This window comes from Camarhynchus parvulus, chromosome 1 (genome assembly GCF_901933205.1).
Source record: "Camarhynchus parvulus chromosome 1, STF_HiC, whole genome shotgun sequence".
In the NCBI taxonomy this organism is placed as follows: Eukaryota; Metazoa; Chordata; class Aves; order Passeriformes; family Thraupidae; genus Camarhynchus; species Camarhynchus parvulus.
In genome coordinates this window covers 39,720,563-39,737,572 of record NC_044571.1, presented here as the reverse complement: position 1 = coordinate 39,737,572, position 17,010 = coordinate 39,720,563, and the positions used below count along the sequence as shown (strand labels likewise).

The following is a 17,010-nucleotide window of genomic DNA, read 5'->3' as shown; positions in this document are numbered from 1 at the left end:
TTCCCTTGAAAGTTACATGATACAGGAAGGATGAAACTGCTAAGCTTAGCTGATTAGAGGGAGGAACACAGCTCTCCTTTTGCATGGTACAAGACAATGAATACTTTTCTGGAGGGGATAGGATAACCACAATGTTGCTGCCTTCCAACAGGTGCAAAACTTTCTTTTTTTAGTTTAGCCCTTTGCACAACATCTGTCACAACTGAGGAAAACAAAAGAGGAAGAAGAGAAATTCATACTTTTTCAGTGAAGAAAAATGAATGCAGTCTTATGAAAATAAATCTGTGCCATGTCTTGACCTTTCTTTTATTTTAGGAGGTTGCTAATGACAGCATTTTGATAAGGGCATAAGTAGAGGACAAGACCAGAAGATTTTAAAGTTATGTAATTTGCTAGTTTTACTGCAAGGCCATTGAGTTTCATGTTGCTATCCTGTCTAACTTGGACTAATTTGCTGGTCATAACAGAGGCAAGTTGAAAGGAGCCACTGGGGATTATGTTGCCTAGCCCTGGAAGTACCAATTTCAGCATGGCTGTGTCAAATCAGGTTTGGAGAGTCTCTGAGGACAGATATTTCAAAGGCTTTCTGTGGAACCTTTCCTAATGTCTGACTAACCTCATGATGAAAAAATGCCTCTTAATGTTTAATTGGTCCTTGATGCAACTTTTGCCTGTTAGTGGGTATTGCCATCTTTTCTGTATCCCTCCCTGTGATGATGTTCGCAGGGGTCCCATGAAGAGGGAAGAGACGAGAATGTTGACTCCAGGTTTCAGCAGGCTAATTTATTATTTTATGATATATATATTATTAAAACTATACTAAAAGAATAGAAGAATGTATTTCATCAGAAGGCTTGCAAGCAAAGGAAGAAGAATGGAATGATAACAAAAGCTCCTGACTCTCAGAGAGTCTGAGCCAGCTGACCGTGATTGGCCATTAATTAGAAACAACCAACGTAGACCAATCAAAGATCCACCTGTTGCATTCCACAGCAGCAGATAAGAATTGTTTACATTTTGTTTCTCAGGCCTCTCAGCTTCTCAGGAGAAAAAATCCTAAGGAAAGGATTTTTCATAAAACATGTCTGTGACACCTCCCCATTAGGCAGTTGCAGATAGCAGTAACATCTCTCAGTGTGAGCCATCTCAGTGCCGTCTGCCTTTCCTCCAGTAACATGTGCTGCAAGCTCCTTCCACATTTTTTTGGTGGCAGTCTGCTGTGCTTGTTCCAGTATGCCAGATATCTTTCTTCTACTGGGAAACCCAAGACTTAGTACAGAATTCCAGGCGTGATCTCACAAGTACCAAATGGAGGGGAAAGAATTCTTTTTAAACACAGTCCCATATATGTTTGGCTATGAGGTCACACTATTAGTTCCTCTTTAACCTGTCTACCAGGAGCCCAGAATTTTTTGCCATTCTGCTTTCTAGCCAGGTCATGCCCAGCCTCCACTGTGTGTGGGGTTATTCTAGCTCAGTTCTGCATTTGGTTTGCTGAACTTCATGAGGCTCATGTGAGTCCATTTTTCCAATCCACCAAGGTCCAGGTCTTCCTTATTTAGTATCTTGGAGCAAGGTTATCCAAATTTGTCAGTCATGTGGCAAGATCCTAGTTTAGAGAATCTTTATGCTAATATGGTAGGAAAAGTAGATCAGTATGCTGTTGATCTCGTGTGTACAGAGATACCCTGTTCTCTTCTGCCACACAGCCCAAACACAGCTGGATCCTCATTCTTTATTTATACTTGCCTTCTTTCCTTCTTTTAGAGTTTGAATGAAGTGGTGAACAGCTTTTATCTGACTGTTCACAGGAGAAGAGACAAGATAACTTGAAGGAAGGGGATTTGATGCAGGTGTGTAAAATCACAAGTACTGTGGACAGGGTAAATAGGGAATTACTGTGTTCATTTGTTGCTGGCACAAGAAACAAGGGACTTCAGATGAAACTAGCAGGTGTCACAAGTGAACAAAAATGGCTCCAGACACCATGGGTAGTTATTCTGTGCAGCTTCTTGCTGCAAAACACTGCAGTTGCAGATATTTTATTTGAGTTCAAAAAGGGACCAGACAGGCTGATGGAAGAAAACATTGATTGAGGGCTGTCATGTGCAAAGATGAGACATCTGCCTCAGGAAGTCCAAAGTTAGACATTGCAGGAAGCCAAGGGAGTATTCTGAGGGGAAAAAATTGAGGAAATATATCTTAGCATTTACTACACAAACAGTAATGCCCATTTTTCTTCAGAGAAGGGTTGCAGCTTGGCAGAGTTTTTGTATTTATTTTGTGCCACTGTCTTAGTCTGCAGGCTGCAGATTAGCCAAGACTGTATTAGGAAATATTGCACTCAGATGAATTTGTTGTTTTTAAAGTAATTCATGTGTCTGTTGAAACACTAGCTCACTATTGAGCCAGCACAGTGGGAGACTGCTGAATACAAACCGTAGTTTATCTCCAGTTGTTCCCCTGCTCTGTACCACAGACGTGGTGATAGAAGAGAACAGAGTATGTCACTGCTTTTCAGTTCCTCCAGAAGTGGTCATATAAGGCAAAACTTTTCTTCTCTTTCTCTTCAGCTGCATGCTATTTATTTTTCCTGTGTTGCAGGCTGTCTCATTGGTTTATTGGAGTCTTTTCATTCCTTACTTATATAAAAGCTTTTAAATTTCAGAACAAAATTTCCTTAAATGGAAAATGGAATATCTATTTAAAAAAGCTCAAAACCTTCCTTTTTTTCTTTACACTAATGAGTTTGCTGAATTAAGAGAAGTCACTAACCACTTTCAAGAATTGTGTTATTTGTGGTAGCATGTTTACAACTTCAGACAGTTGCTGTCACTGTCTTTTGCTAGATGACCATGCTGCTCACAGTTTCCTCGTCCATATCACTTCCAGAACCACAGGCCACACCGACAGCAATCCCCTGGGAAATACCTGTCATCTTCTGCTGGGACTGTAAGCCACAGAAGACTGCCTTCTTTATCTCCACAGTTTCAGTTAGTCTTCAATACCTTAGAGACTAAGGTAGCTGAGGGTACTTGCACTATTACTGTTTAGTTTTGTGTTCTCAGTGAAAGAAAAGATGAAGGTACTAGATGCTCTTCTGCTGGAAGTGTGCATGTTTTGGGATTTTTCACATGGTGCACCTTTGCTTGATCATGTGTTTAACAGTAGATATCTATCCAGCTTTCTTTTCTGGACTTAGACAGAGACAGCCAAAATGTACCAATTGGCCACCATCATAATTTTTGCTTCTTATATGCTCTGTCACATTCCCTACCAGGTAGGTTTTGAGAGGGATGTCAGCAGTGGACATGCAGTGTTAGTACTAGAGCTGGGACTCCACATAGTTGGAGTCCTCTTAGCAACTGCCTGGCCTGACACTCCAAAGTTTAGAGATAAAAGAGATTCTGTTGTTTTTTCAAGAACATGTACTTCAAGATCCTGACTAGACTTCACCCTCCAAATAGAGACCCAGTTTTTCTGAAACACTCCAGTCAGATCCTCACAATGAGCATGCCATTTGAACCTGTTGCTACTTGTCAGTTGCTTTATTTGTATGTGAAAAACATGAAAGAGTCCCAGGTCTATGTGACCATTTACCAGCCTTTCACACAGAAAGGAACAATGCTTAGAATGTATGAAAAGCTTCCCCTTAAGAAAAAGCTTATTTTTTCTTGCAAAGCTCACACTACTTCAAGCCACAAGTTATATAAGGGCATCATGGAGGAAACCAGTTGAGAACAGCTGTAACTTTTTACTCACTGTTCTCCTTTGATCCCATGCATCAGGTTGTTACCATCTCTCTGGTGATGGCTGCCAGCCCCATGCCGCAGCTGGTACAAGGAGCAGGACAGATGTTCTGTAAATGTTTTGCTTCAGTGCAGTGTCCCAACCAAGTGAATCCCTCACTGCTGCTTTTGGCAGATGACAGAAAAGGGTCTCCTCATTGACATAAGTGTGCTTGAGCTGCGAGTGCAGCTTGACAAGGAGTGAGGAGGAGCAGTGGCATCAGCTGCCACAGATATGAATTGTTATTGTCCATCTGTATGTCAGTGCTTGCAGGACTTTTGTCAGGAAACTGAGCTTATCTTAGCTTTTAAAAGTTTCTATTTTATTGGTTTCTTCTTCATTTGAGAAACATTTAAATAATGAGAAAAAAGTAGCTTTTTTCAAACCTATATCGAACTGGACTCAGGGTAGAGCAGTATTTTGATGTAGCGTTAGCTGTTTGGGAATGCTGGTGTGATTTAGAAACAAAATCCAATCTTGAACATGACAGAATTGCTAATACAAGAAGATGGGGTAGAGAAAGATGTTCAGTAGAAATCTTCACCTAGAAAAGTGTAGTTACCTGCTGTATGTGGTGTTTTAATACATACTTAAGTTACATTTTACAGGCAAATGTAAAAAAGGCTTCTTGTCATTAAGATTTTATAATCACAGTTAGATGAAATGCATGAAATGCACAGTTAATGAATGCTAAAAACTCAAAAAAGCCTAGACATTAGTAGAATAAAATAAGCTTGTGCTAGTGAGATGTTAACAATACATATATTTTATTTCTACCACTTCTAGGTATTCATGAGTGGTCCATGATTTTATCTGGTTACCATTTGCTTAATTCAATAGGAACACATTCTTAAATAATGTTTTAAAATAGTTTATTAAAAAAGCTGACAAGAACAGAACCGCTAGAATATACAGAATTAAGTAGAACTTCTCCTGATAAAAGTTATTCTTCTTACACTGCTTTTCTGAAGCTGCATAGTGTCTTTTATAATTAGGAAAGAGAGAATTAGTATTTTAGAATTAGAAACTCAATTTTGGCAGTCCAAGTGGTATGAAATATAGGAGAGGTTTGTGGTTTCTTTGCCATAAAAAATAATTTTAATTTCACGTTTCTGTACTGCTTGTCAGGTACGACCCTTCCATGTTTGCAGATAGGCAGAGGTCAGCATGTGAGGAAGGAAGGAATTGCAAAGATGACAAATGTAATATGTTTGTTTGACTTCCAATACAACCTCGGCATCAGAAAGATACAGCTGAAATAAATAAAATTTGTTCTAACATGTGGCATAGCCTTTACTGATGATTATCAGGCACTCTTTAGTTTTCCCTCACAACCTCCTGGTTGAGTTACCAAGTTGTGTTGTCCAGTGAAGGCATACTAATAAGATAGAACTCTAAAGAAAAGATAGAGGGGCCAGGAATAAAGTAGGGAAGGAAGCTGAAACGTGACGGAAGGGCACATCAGCAGGAACCCAGGGCGTACATCCTGGATTCTCAGCTGGTATTGAGCTGATTCCAGCAGGATGTGTTTAAGTCATTTGGTCTATTTCCTGAGCCAATTTCAGCATGCCTAAAGGGATCCCAGATATGCTGTGTGAAGGCATGATGGGAAAACTTGTTCTTTCCCTGCCAATTCTGCTGTTCTCATTTTTATTGATCTTTCATGTAAACAGTGCTTAAAGAGAGGTAGCCATCTCACACCATCAGAATTAATCCATTAATTTACTTTTTGGATGGTCTCAACTATGAACATTTATTCAGATTTCTAAAGCATTTGTCTTATGTCCATGTCTGACTTCAGCAGAAGTTCTGAAGAACACTGTATCACTGCTCTTTTAACTGAAATGGTTCAGTTTTCATATTACAGTCTCTTGCTTCAGTTCGTATTTATAAATAATCTATATACAACAGGAGTAGAGAGACTTTTTACAATACACACTAAAAAGGAAAGTTTTCCTTTAGGAAAAGGAGTAAAGAGATAATACACCTTGTGCAGATGAGTGATTTTACATACAGGAGATGTTCAGTGTTGGGGAGAACCAAACAGTTCATTAGCTTTTCATGTGTTATATTTGACAATGTTTTCTATGTGAATTGTCCAATAAGGCATTTGTGCTCCAAATATTGTAAAATGTAGTTTCACTTCCAAAGAGCTATAAACTAAGTACTTGTCATAGTCAAATGAGTGAAGAAGTTGTCCATTTTATCTCAAAATTTTATTTCCTATGTCTGTGTGACTGGGCCAACAAAACCATTGCTCTAATTGGAGCTCAGCTAGAGGTCTTGAAATTTTCAGATGTTCTGGTTGTAGTTGGTTGAATTGTAAGCTATATTTGTGCACAATCCTAACTGTGATTTGGCTCTGCTTGAGTTAGTAACATCCAGGCATATGTATGTGCAGCATGGAATCTGAACATCCTCAATGGTGCATATTTCCTGGAAAAAATAAGAGATCGGTCAAAAGGATATAGCAAGAAGATTATAATGCTGAGTTTTCCTGCTGTCCTGTGACAAATCTTTTTCAGTCCTTCACTCCTTGATTCTCTGACATCCTGAGAAACAGAATTTTACTTAAGCTGCTGTAGGGGAGCACTAAGAATTTGTGCTGTGGACCCTGGATTTTTAGTCTTGGTTCACTGTGGTGTACTACAGGGTTTATTTTTCAGGTAGCTTTCCATTGGAGGATTTAGCAAGTACCGTCATTTGTGTTTCTCCTGCGTCACGGGAGCTTTCTTCATGATGTGACCTGGCAGCACTTGAAATTGATACACTCACTTGTCGTCGCAATATTTTCAGTACAGTTCTCTTGTATCCTTTGCATGCAAAGAAATAGATGAAAGGATCTAGGCAGCAGTTAAAATTCATCAGAAATACAGTATAGTGGAGTGACTTCTGGAAAATTTTCGTTTCAGTGCACAAGGGTTCTCGCTGAAGTTTCTTAATCATGTGTTGTATGATTGCAACATGATAAGGAGTAAAGCAGATGATGAACACTATAATTACAAATATGATTGTATTGATGGCTTTTTTGTTTATCCCTGATTTTTCAGTCAGTGGATTTTCCTTGGCTGTTTGAAAAAGTTTGCAGCTGATTTGAGAGTAGCAAAATAGAATAATCCCCAGAGGAATAAGGTACCCTATTAAACAGGCAGCAAGAAGTATAAATGGTAGATGTTCTATTTTCTCAAAGTTTGGATATTCCATACATGTAGTCCTTTCATTTTCTTCATGTGACATGGATTGTATAAGTAATGGGAAAGTTTGACTGAATACAAGAAACCAGACAAAGACACAGATGCCCTTGGCATATTTAATCCTTCTGATCTTGTATCGGAAGGGGTGGACGACAGCGAAGAACCTGTCAATGCTCAGGCACGTCATGAAGTTGACGCCTGCGTAGGTGTTGATGTAGAACAGGAGCGCGGTGATTCGGCACAGCGCCTCTCCAAAGGGCCAGTGGAAGCCCAGGCTGTAGTAGGCAATCCTGGTTGGCAAGGCAATGCAGAACAGCAGGTCAGAGAAGACAAGGTTTGTTGAATACAGGGTAGTGGAGTTGATCTTCTTTCTGTTTTTAAAAATGACAGTGAGGGCAATGGTGTTTCCAAGCACCCCAAGGATCAAGATGGAGCCGTAGAAGACAGACAGTAATATCCGTGCTGTGTCTTTGTGCTCGTATAAGTCACAGGTGGAAATGTTATTCTCAGAGGCTGTGAAAGGGTCCATTTCTGCCGCCACTGTTGTTGCAGGAAGCTCAGTAGACCTAACATGAGGAAAAAACCAACAAAAGAGAACATTTTGTAAGAAATATAGATAAAGTACTTCTACATAACAATGGACAGCCTTTGTTGCAAAATAAGACTAAAAAAATGAAATGAAACTTCTGTGAAATACTTCTGTGAACTGCTGTGAAATACTTTTCAAGACTCAATCTGAAAACAAACAAACAGATGCCTCCTTTTGGCTTTTCTATCTTGTTCCCAATTGCCTCTCTAATAAAGAAAATCAGACAGAGGACAATGTAGTAAACCAGGGATGTAATATATTTGGAAGTAAAGTCTATAGATGCTCAGGAGTTGGGAGGCTGTTTAAAGCACCTTGAGGGGAAAAGAGAGTCTGAAGAAATGAAATTATAAAGCATCAAATAAAGTCCCCAAGGATTAGACAAGCAGACAAAATGTTTTAAGTGTGTTTTAGTTAATTTTGAGGGAATTTTTGTTCCTAACAATTCACACTGTGATGCTTTAACTTGTTTAGAGAAACTATTTTTTTTCTCAGCACTCTTACCATATTGATATTATAAAAGAATCATAGGTTCATTTAGGTTGGAAAAGACCTTTAAGATCATAAACTCCAACCATAACAACTTGTTTAATTCTAATTTTAAGAATTGGCTTTTGGAATCTAATTCAAATATTTTTACATACATAAATTCTTCAGACTACTACTTTAATTACTTTAATCATTCTTTAGTGACCCTGCTAAAGAGAGGTAGTGCAGGTGAACTATTTTACACTTTGTCAATTAAGTAGAGGTTAGAAATTGTTTCATCTTTACTGTCATAAGTAGCATAGAAGAGTTGCAAAGTGGCAGTGATTTGCGGGGCTGAAAAATATTTTAAAATGATCCAGCAGAATTTCAGAAATGGGAAGAACCCCATTCTGTTGATACTGCTCAATGTGCAATCATTTCCTAGGTCTGCTGTTACCTGCCAGTTGTGTAGTGTAAGCATGAAGCTCAGAAAGGATGGGGCATCTCATATTATTCCTCGGGCAGCTGTTCTACAAAAGGGCACCATCTTAGAGGCACCATTTATGAATTTAAACAGCAATCAAAACAAAATTGCTTCTGTTTTAACAAAGAATACTACCAGAAGGTAAAAGCTGTTGTAATTAGAATTTTGAGTGTGTCTTGTACTTTATTAACATGTCTGTGTTATTTCTGAGGATCTGTCATTCAACACACAATATTTACAAGCAAGTGTAACCTGTTGCACTTGCAAAAAGTCTTTCTGAGAAATACCTCTCAGTTTTAAGGGATTTAAACCACACAATTTAGAAAGCATTCCTAATCCTTTTATTAACTCGTGAAAGCATTTAAAGGTTGGCATTTTATTTCATGATTTGAGGAGATTGTCCTGCTTATTTCAAGGTGTTCACAATTAATGATTCTCTGTAAACAGTAAACCTGCAGATAGTGGATGTTGTGTATTAAAATATGTAAATTATTTACATTTTGTGTTTAAGGAAGAAATTTGACTTACAGGTAGTACATTAAGTCTGTGTTTGCTGCATTCCATACACAGGAGGGAAGACAGATGAGTAATTTCTGACTGGCAGATGTACAATGTTCTGATTCTTAGGTATTTGTAAAGTACTGTTCCTCAGGAAGTGGGAATACTGCATTCAGGGTTGTATGTCAAATCTGAATTGGGAGTTCTGTGCCTTGAATAAAGAAACTAATTGGTAAATAACAGCTCCAGCTGTAGTGCAGGTTTAAGAATGTCACTAATTTTATATTAGTTAATTCTGCATTGTTCACGCTGTCTTGGTGTTAGTGTGTTTAGTGATTGATTAATACAGTGTTTATTACCCTGAGGATAGTTCTGGTATGATTTCCTCCCTCTTTTCCCTTGTATAAGTGTTTAGGATAGATTTTGTTTTACCTAAGTGTAACAGGCTTTGCATAAAATGGTGTGGGTTTGTGTAGGTACCTGTATATGAGTCAGAGAGGTATTTTGTTGTGTTTCTCATATTTAAATGCTTCTAATTCTTGTTCACACTCCCAGCATCACATCTATCTTCTATTAATCTCTTTCTTGAAGTTTAGTTAAAATAACTTTGTCAACATATTTAGGAAAGGATAATCTAAGATTTGTGTTAAACAGTTCAATTGCAGTAACTATATACAGTATGTTAAGTGCATGGGGTTTTTTTTAGTTTAGGTTCAAAAATAGTTTAGGTTCAAAAACAGTGCACATAATTGTCACATCCATTCATATGTCTTTCTGTAAACATTAATAAAATGTAGAATATCTATTACACAAACACCTTGAACCATAGTTTAGGAAGAAACCTGTATATTCAGTAAAATATGTAATTTTTTACATCAAGAGTAGAATTTCATAAATTGCATGTTACCTAATTTTGTGCTATTGAAGTTGGATCTTTAATGTAATAAATTAATCCAGAACTTGTTCAAAATAGGCTGTTCATCCTCACATAGAAGTGTGGCTATATTGAGAAGGAGTCCTAGCTGAGACAAGTGTTTGTGTCTATCTATGGTGCTAGCATGGATACATGTTGGGGGCAGTTCCATGGCCGGACAAACTGGCCACAAATGGATGAGGAGAAAGCTGGAGAAGCACAGCTCATGGATCTTCCAGGGCTGTGTGCAGTCAGCCAAGCTGTGCTCCTTGGCAGGCTCTTCTGCCTGCTGTGGGAGTCAGCCCTAGGGGCAAAAAGTATTCTTTTTCATCCTCTGTTATCCCCAAAATATTTTGACTGTTAATGTAGGGAACACATTTTACAATGCTGTAGATTAGCATTAGTGTTTTGTCTACCTGTAGGTATGTATGGGCATTTTTGAGAGCCACCAAGGTGTTTAGGTGCTACAGTACCTGAATATATTCATTAAAAAAAAAAAAACCAAAAAAAGGAGAGATTTTATCTGTTTTGTGGCCCAAACAGATGATAAAGTTGATACCATCCACCATAATGTGCATCACCCAAACTGTGATAACTTCTTTGTACTTCTGAACTCTAATTGTTGTTGGATGAGCTGCATTCACCTCAGCAGGTATTTTGCATTTTCTTGGCAATCTTGGAGAGGGCTTCATTAAAAATAACACTTTCTTCCTGAAAGGTGTCTGGACTATTAAGTAAGATAAGATCTTTAAAAAAAACCTACTCCTTGTGTCAGGTTGCTGTTTATTTCTTGGCAGCAATCCTGAGTGATCCACTTACACATACAGCATATGACATCCTCTACAGAATGTGTCTAAAAAAGAACATTTTGAATACTTTTTGTGAGTTTTCCATTATTGGAAAATAAATGGAGAATTTTCCATCCTTACTGCTGCAAACCTCAGATTAGCTGGACACGACTCTGTTTTAATGAGCTGTGTGCCTGAATAACTCATGAGAACATGGCCATGTACTGTCCCAAATCCAGATGCACCAATGAATTTACCCTCTAGAATCACTACTAAAACTTTTGCTCTTCTAGATTGTTGGATTAAAGACCCTTCCAGTGGCTTTCCAGGTTTATTAATGATACTACTTTGAAGAATATACTTGGAAGAAAGATAATATTAATATCCCTTACCAATTAAATAGTTTAAGCAAACAGTACCAGAAGTTTTTGGCTTAGAGTGACATGCCAAAATGTTAAGGTATAAAGTATTGAAAATTCCTGTCTGTATATCTGTATTGTAAAGAAGGCTGCTCAGGTTTTCACATTTTCTGAGTCTATAAACACTCAGTGACACAGGCCACTTACTCACTTAATGTAATCTTCTGTATAGTTCAGATTATATTATTTTAGTTATTGTGTATGGATTCTGGTAACTTTTCCCTTAAAGCATACTTTCTAAGATGCTGTTTTTCTTGGAGAACTGAAGAGAAAGTAAATCACCCATTTGTACTCTAGTCTTTGGTCAGTGAACCTCCCTGTTAAAAAAATGTGTGTCTCTCTCTTAAATGTCTCTAAAATTAATTTGCAATTGCTGTTTTCATTGGGTCTCTTTACACAATCTCATGGTTTAGGGAATTCAAGATAAGCTTCTCAAATATTTCACTACATGGTGGAATGATCCTGTGATGTCTGTTCTAACTGCAGCTGTGTCCCACACAGGACTTGGAGTTCCAGATGCCTCTTGGTATTACTGTGCCTGTAGGCAAACTCACCACTCCATCCCTACTTTTCCTGCTCAGTGGATTATGTATGCAAGATAGAGTTGTGCAGCAGTGCACTGGGAGTTTGTGAAGTTAGTTCACTGTGCTTCAGGAGTATTTCTCTGATTCACTCTGTCATAGGATATTTCCAGTGTAAGGGCATGGCTGTTGCTCTCTGCTTTGGCCTGGGAGGACCTTATGTCTGGGAGAGTTTAAAATTAATTTTACTGTTAAATACTATGCCCAGGCTTGCAACCAGTGGGGGTTGTTCTATAATGTTCTTTCCCTTGCCATTTTCAAGTCTTAGCACTATGTTTGCTTTTTTGACCAGCAAATTTCTTTAGTCAATTACTTATGAGTTTTGTTAGATAGGCAGCTGCTAGTCTGTTCTCTGTGGTTCTTGATGTTTCACAGCAGTAGCATCCATCTGGGGAAAAAATTCACAGCACAATGGCAAGCTGCTTACAAAATCTAGCATGTCTGAAATCTGTGCAGGTGTCTTTCTAAACCGATATTGTAATCTCATCAAAGGAAAAATGGCTTGTGTGAGAGATTCATGTTGTGTGAAAATATTTGACTGGCATCAGTCATTTGTTTTATGTTTATACATTTGTTTTGTGTTTAATCCCCACAGCAAAAGGTGCTTGATGAACAGGATGGTGACCCCAGTCTGGAAGTACTGTGTAATCCAAACCTCTGCTTCACAGACATGTTTGTGTGTGATCAGCTTTGTATGTAGTATCATAATATTACATACATTTAACTGTTAAGAAGAACAGACTTGAGCTGTGACCCAGCAATTGCAGTGTTGTACCTCAGATTACATGTGTTGGGACTGTGTGCAAGCAGTGGTACAAAGCTCGCTCTGTATGCCAAATGAAATTTTTTCTCGTTCTCATCTCCTGCTTCTGCTGAGGAGCACTATCTGTCTTTTCAGCAGAACAGGGGACATGTAGAAGGCTTTTACTCTATTGTAATCTAATGTGTGATTTCTCTGTGTCTCTTCATAATTTTCATTCTTTGAAGATGAATCCCTGATCCATTTGTCCCTGGTCCAGTTGCTAATTTAAGGATACCAATTATATTCTTGGAAAGGCACAGCAGTTCATTAGAAAGATCTCTACTGGCTCTCTATACATAGTATGGTTTTATCACTATGAGATGGACGATATTTCCTTAACAAATTATATTGAGGGTTAATGTTGTTTTTCTCTGCATAAAGAGCATAAATTATTTTAAAGGAATGGTCAGGAAAGAGACTTCTCTTCTGTGCAAGATTCTCTGATCTGATTCTCTGATCCTCTATAGATATAATCTGTGTAGGTCTTACATTGTTTTAAAACAATAGAAGATGGGAAATATGCAGTGCTGGGTTTTTGTAGGTTTAATTTTTTCCTTAATCTCAAAACTACTTTTTTTTCTGTTGACCAGTCATATTTACTGTTTGTATTTCTGTTTTACCATACAGGTGATCTCTATTGTAGAGTGTTCTCTGTTTGAGAAAAAGGCTTGATTCAGCTAAGTTATGTGTATTAAAAAGTGTGTGTGCTACACTGCATAGCAGAACACCTTGTTAAAATAGAAAGAACATATACCTAAGGTGCATAATATGGTATGTGTGGACTGGCAGCTGGGGACTGCATGTAGTTTAATAAAAGCTGAGGCGAGAGACAGACATGTCCTAAAGCTTCCTCTTTCTTTCTAACGCTTTAACACTCATATGCTTCTAGTGCTGTTTGTTAATTTCTTTTCAAAAGCTGTTGAGTTTTGTGTTCTAAAGGCCGGTGAGTCAGCCTAATGACCTGAAGATTGAGTCCTCAGGTCACAACCCACAGCTAATTTTGATGACAGAGTTTCCAGGCTAGTGCTTTTATCCCTCTTTGATATAGATCCAAATTTTTTGGCATAGTAAACCCAAATTTGTAACACACATGTCAGAGAATCCCAAATATTGTCTTAACAGTGTCATAAATTGTCTTCACAGTGGCTATAAAGAATGAGAATATTCTTTAGCTGCTTAACAGAATATGCAAGTGCACAACACTGTGGGATCTTTATATAGTCTATAGTCTATTACTGTAGATTTTGCATGACAGTTGTATGACAGTTATATTTGGTGCTAAAAAATAATATAAACTACAGTAAGTGAGATGGAAATAAAAGGAGTTGAGTTGAAGTGCATAACTAATTAAAGAAAAAGTGGAATTCATTTGAAGGGTACACTCTGGTCTTATCTGTTGGATCTCTTTACAAGGATGATGTGTTCTACAAAAAGTGTGAGACCTATCTAACATAAATCATCTCTGCCTAAAACATACTGACGTGAACAGCTGTACTGATGCTAAGATGATTAACTTCCCTTCAGTTTACACTTGTTAGGTATACCAAATGTAAAAAGGAGAGAGCCTAAAACTAGAGCAAATAAGCAGAATAAAAGTGCGAGCCACTGAAAATTACATTCTTTCTAGCAGAAGAAAAAAGTATTCAAATGAGGATTTGTATTTTAGTACTAGAGAACATGCACACCTATTTGAGTTTGAGGGTTTTTTTCTGAGTTGTATGAAACCCATACAGGTATAATATTTAATTTTAAGATTTACAGCTTCAGATTATAGCTTCTGTATTAAGTTTATTATTCTCTGTACATGCTCCTGAGTCTTTTGACCAGGAAAAAAACCTCTATTTGAGCTCTTAAATTTACCTGGCAATTAGTTTTTTCAATTGCCTTGTCTCTTCAGGAGCAGCCATGAAAATGTTAGACAGATCTCTTGTATTTTATGCTCAAAGGCATGTACTCTCTCTTACTTTTTAAGATAAAAGATAGTCTAGTTACTGTCTGTTGAACAGTCTGTCTTGTTTTGCCAGTATAATAGGAAAAATGTATCCTTTTAAATTGGGAAGGTGTACAAAAGTCATACCACTTGTACTATATCTAAAGATCAGTAATAAGGAGAAAGATATTTGGTCATTGCAATTCAGAAGAAGAATGCCTTCTAAAAACCTTGAAAGAAATGTGCACTAGAAGTTAAAAGAGGAATTAGCTCATAAAGCTTTGAACTCTTAAAATGCTCTGTTGCAATGTTCAGACATGAGAAGTTTTTGAGCTGATAATAAAGGCTGTTTTCATAGACAAGAAATGCATGTGATAAAAGCAAGCTATGCATTCACAACCACAGTATGAGAGACTTATAACAAATCTCTCTCTTACTATTATTCTGTGAGGTTCATTGACTTTAGAGCTTCAGTGCTTCCCTTACTACTTCTACAGTAGTTACTTCTGCACTAGTATAATTTAAATTAGCGTTGTAAAAATTTGTCTAAGTTAAGGCAGTATGAAATGTTTCCCTGTGATTGTCAGAAGACTGTACTATGAGAAATGAGTTGGAATAGCTTGTTGCTGCTGTAGATCAACAGATCCTTTAAGGGACTAGCAGCATATTAATATGGGAATATAAAATATCAGAGAATTTCTTCCATGGTCCTTTCCCATACAAAGCTCATTTTTCCTTACTACCACATGAAAATATCCAGTATAATGCAAAAAAGGAAATATTTCTGGAATCGTTTGCTGTCGCTCCGTGGCAAAGAAAAAAAGTAAAAAGTTAGTTCTTTTCTGTACTTACATCTCTGTAGCTTCTTGGATCCTCTGAGCAGTTAAGGGCATTAACAGGATGGCCTGACTGGGAAGGTTTACCCTTGCACATTGTTCTCAAGAGTGATTACGTGAGTCTTTTGTGGGAGGGGTAGGGTTTTTTCAAGTGCTTTAGAAAAACCCAGCTCTGTATGCCGGTCTTGATTTGCTGCCTACTGTTTTATGGGATGTGAAAGCATCTATTTTAGATCCTTTTGCAATTAGTCTGCTCAAAGAGAGTAATTAGAAACACTTCCACCTCCCCCCTGAAGTTATGCACTACTGACTTTCACAGAAGGGACTTTACCCAGAGGTTTACTTGACTAACTGTTGACCGACTAAAATCCCTCTCATATGAGAAAAACTTTGTTTATATGCCATCTGCATTTAAAAATACCTTAATTTACAGCAAAGAGCTGTGTAATCAGTACATACTTAGAACTTCTTCTTACCGAGGAGATCTGATGCAGCATGAGGAAACCTCAAAACTGAGACATGCCGAAATGTGGTGTTAAAGCAGACGTCTCAAATGCCGTGGACATTCCCAGCATGGTTTTAGTATCATAATGATGAGGATTTACAGAAATGCCTTTCAAAAATGTATGAGGGAGTTAAAGAACTCTGGGACTTTGAGAGATCAGTAAGAATGTCTGCCTTTGTAAGCTGCTTATTACATTTTAAGCAGTGATAATAATAATAATAATGAAAAACATAAGGTAAATACATGAAAGATAAAAAACTTCTAAAACACAAATCTGATTCCCCTAAAATAATATTGACAAGAATGAGTGGCTAGGGAGTAGGAAAGGAATGGGATGTCAAATTGTGAGTTAACCCATTTGTACCTGAAATAATCTTGTTTCTGGGTGAAGAACTCTTAATGTAAGATGTAAATAGTGTGTTTGTTAAGAGGGTTTTGGAGTTCAGAGGCAGATGGAAAATCCTTTCGTTTGCTGTTAGAGGCTGTGGTTGAGAGCTACCTGGGCTTTTCCCCAAAAACTGATATTGATCATTCATGACTGCAAAGGACCGTTTCATGACCTCATTTAGTGGCCTATTTTCAACAACCAGGAAGGCATGATAAGGCTATTTTTGGCGGGTCCAACCCATGCAGAGTGCAGGATGCCTCTTTGGAAATGTTAGGGCTGTGTTCACAGCAGAGGTGTTGGTTGACATTGTAGTGGTGAAGGTGTGTAGAGAGATAGGATCTCTGCTAACACATCCATCTCAGCAGAAAGCCTCAAGTAAACACAGATCTAATGGCAAAGGTACTATGTATTATAGGAAATGTTTTTGCTATAGCAGAACATAGAGCCTTGTAAGCTACTTTTGTACTTACTTGGAGCACTTGGTTGAGACTGTACACTGATTTTTCTGGTGTTGAACTCCCACTGTACGCATGACTTGATTCCCCTTAGATGCCAAAGCGCTGAAGGGCTCTATCTAGGGCTTTCAGCTCCTCAGTCTTAATGGAGCATTCATCTTCTAACATCACATTCAGAAAGTCTTTAGGAAAACTTACCAGTTTTATTCTGGATTTTTTTCCCCTTACTTGTTTTTGAGTATTTTTTTAATTATTCAGCTTCATCAGAGAGTAAAATTGCTTTAAATGAAGCAATGAGAATTCAGGACTGCTTAAAGGGAAATTGCACAGGGAACTTGCTTCATATGTACGCAAAGTAATACCACAGTGTGGTT

The 17,010-nt window shown here is 37.8% G+C and overlaps 2 protein-coding genes across 2 annotated transcripts in view; one reads left to right on the top strand and one right to left on the bottom strand.

Annotated features, from left to right (window-relative positions):
* The window catches only part of UBAC2 (UBA domain containing 2), an 87,908-nt gene that overhangs the window by 35,540 nt on the left and 35,358 nt on the right, over window positions 1-17,010 (top strand). The window lies entirely within an intron of this gene.
* On the bottom strand, window positions 5,987-15,411 carry LOC115901499 (G-protein coupled receptor 183-like). Its single transcript, XM_030944248.1, has 2 exons — window positions 15,305-15,411; window positions 5,987-7,549 (listed from the first exon to the last, which is right to left on the bottom strand). Exons 1-2 carry the CDS (start codon window positions 15,343-15,345, stop codon window positions 6,445-6,447), a joined length of 1,146 nt encoding a protein of 381 aa, XP_030800108.1. The 5' UTR covers window positions 15,346-15,411; the 3' UTR covers window positions 5,987-6,444.

What these genes read in the sequence shown, in the direction of transcription:
- LOC115901499 (XM_030944248.1), bottom strand. Translation starts at nt 15,345, where the DNA reads ATGCCCTTAACTGCTCAGAGGATCCAAGAAGCTACAGAGAT. An exon ending in ATCCAAGAAGCTACAGAGAT is followed by an intron (nt 7,550 to 15,304) that starts GTAAGTACAGAA and finishes TCCTCATGTTAG; the next exon opens with GTCTACTGAGCTTCCTGCAA.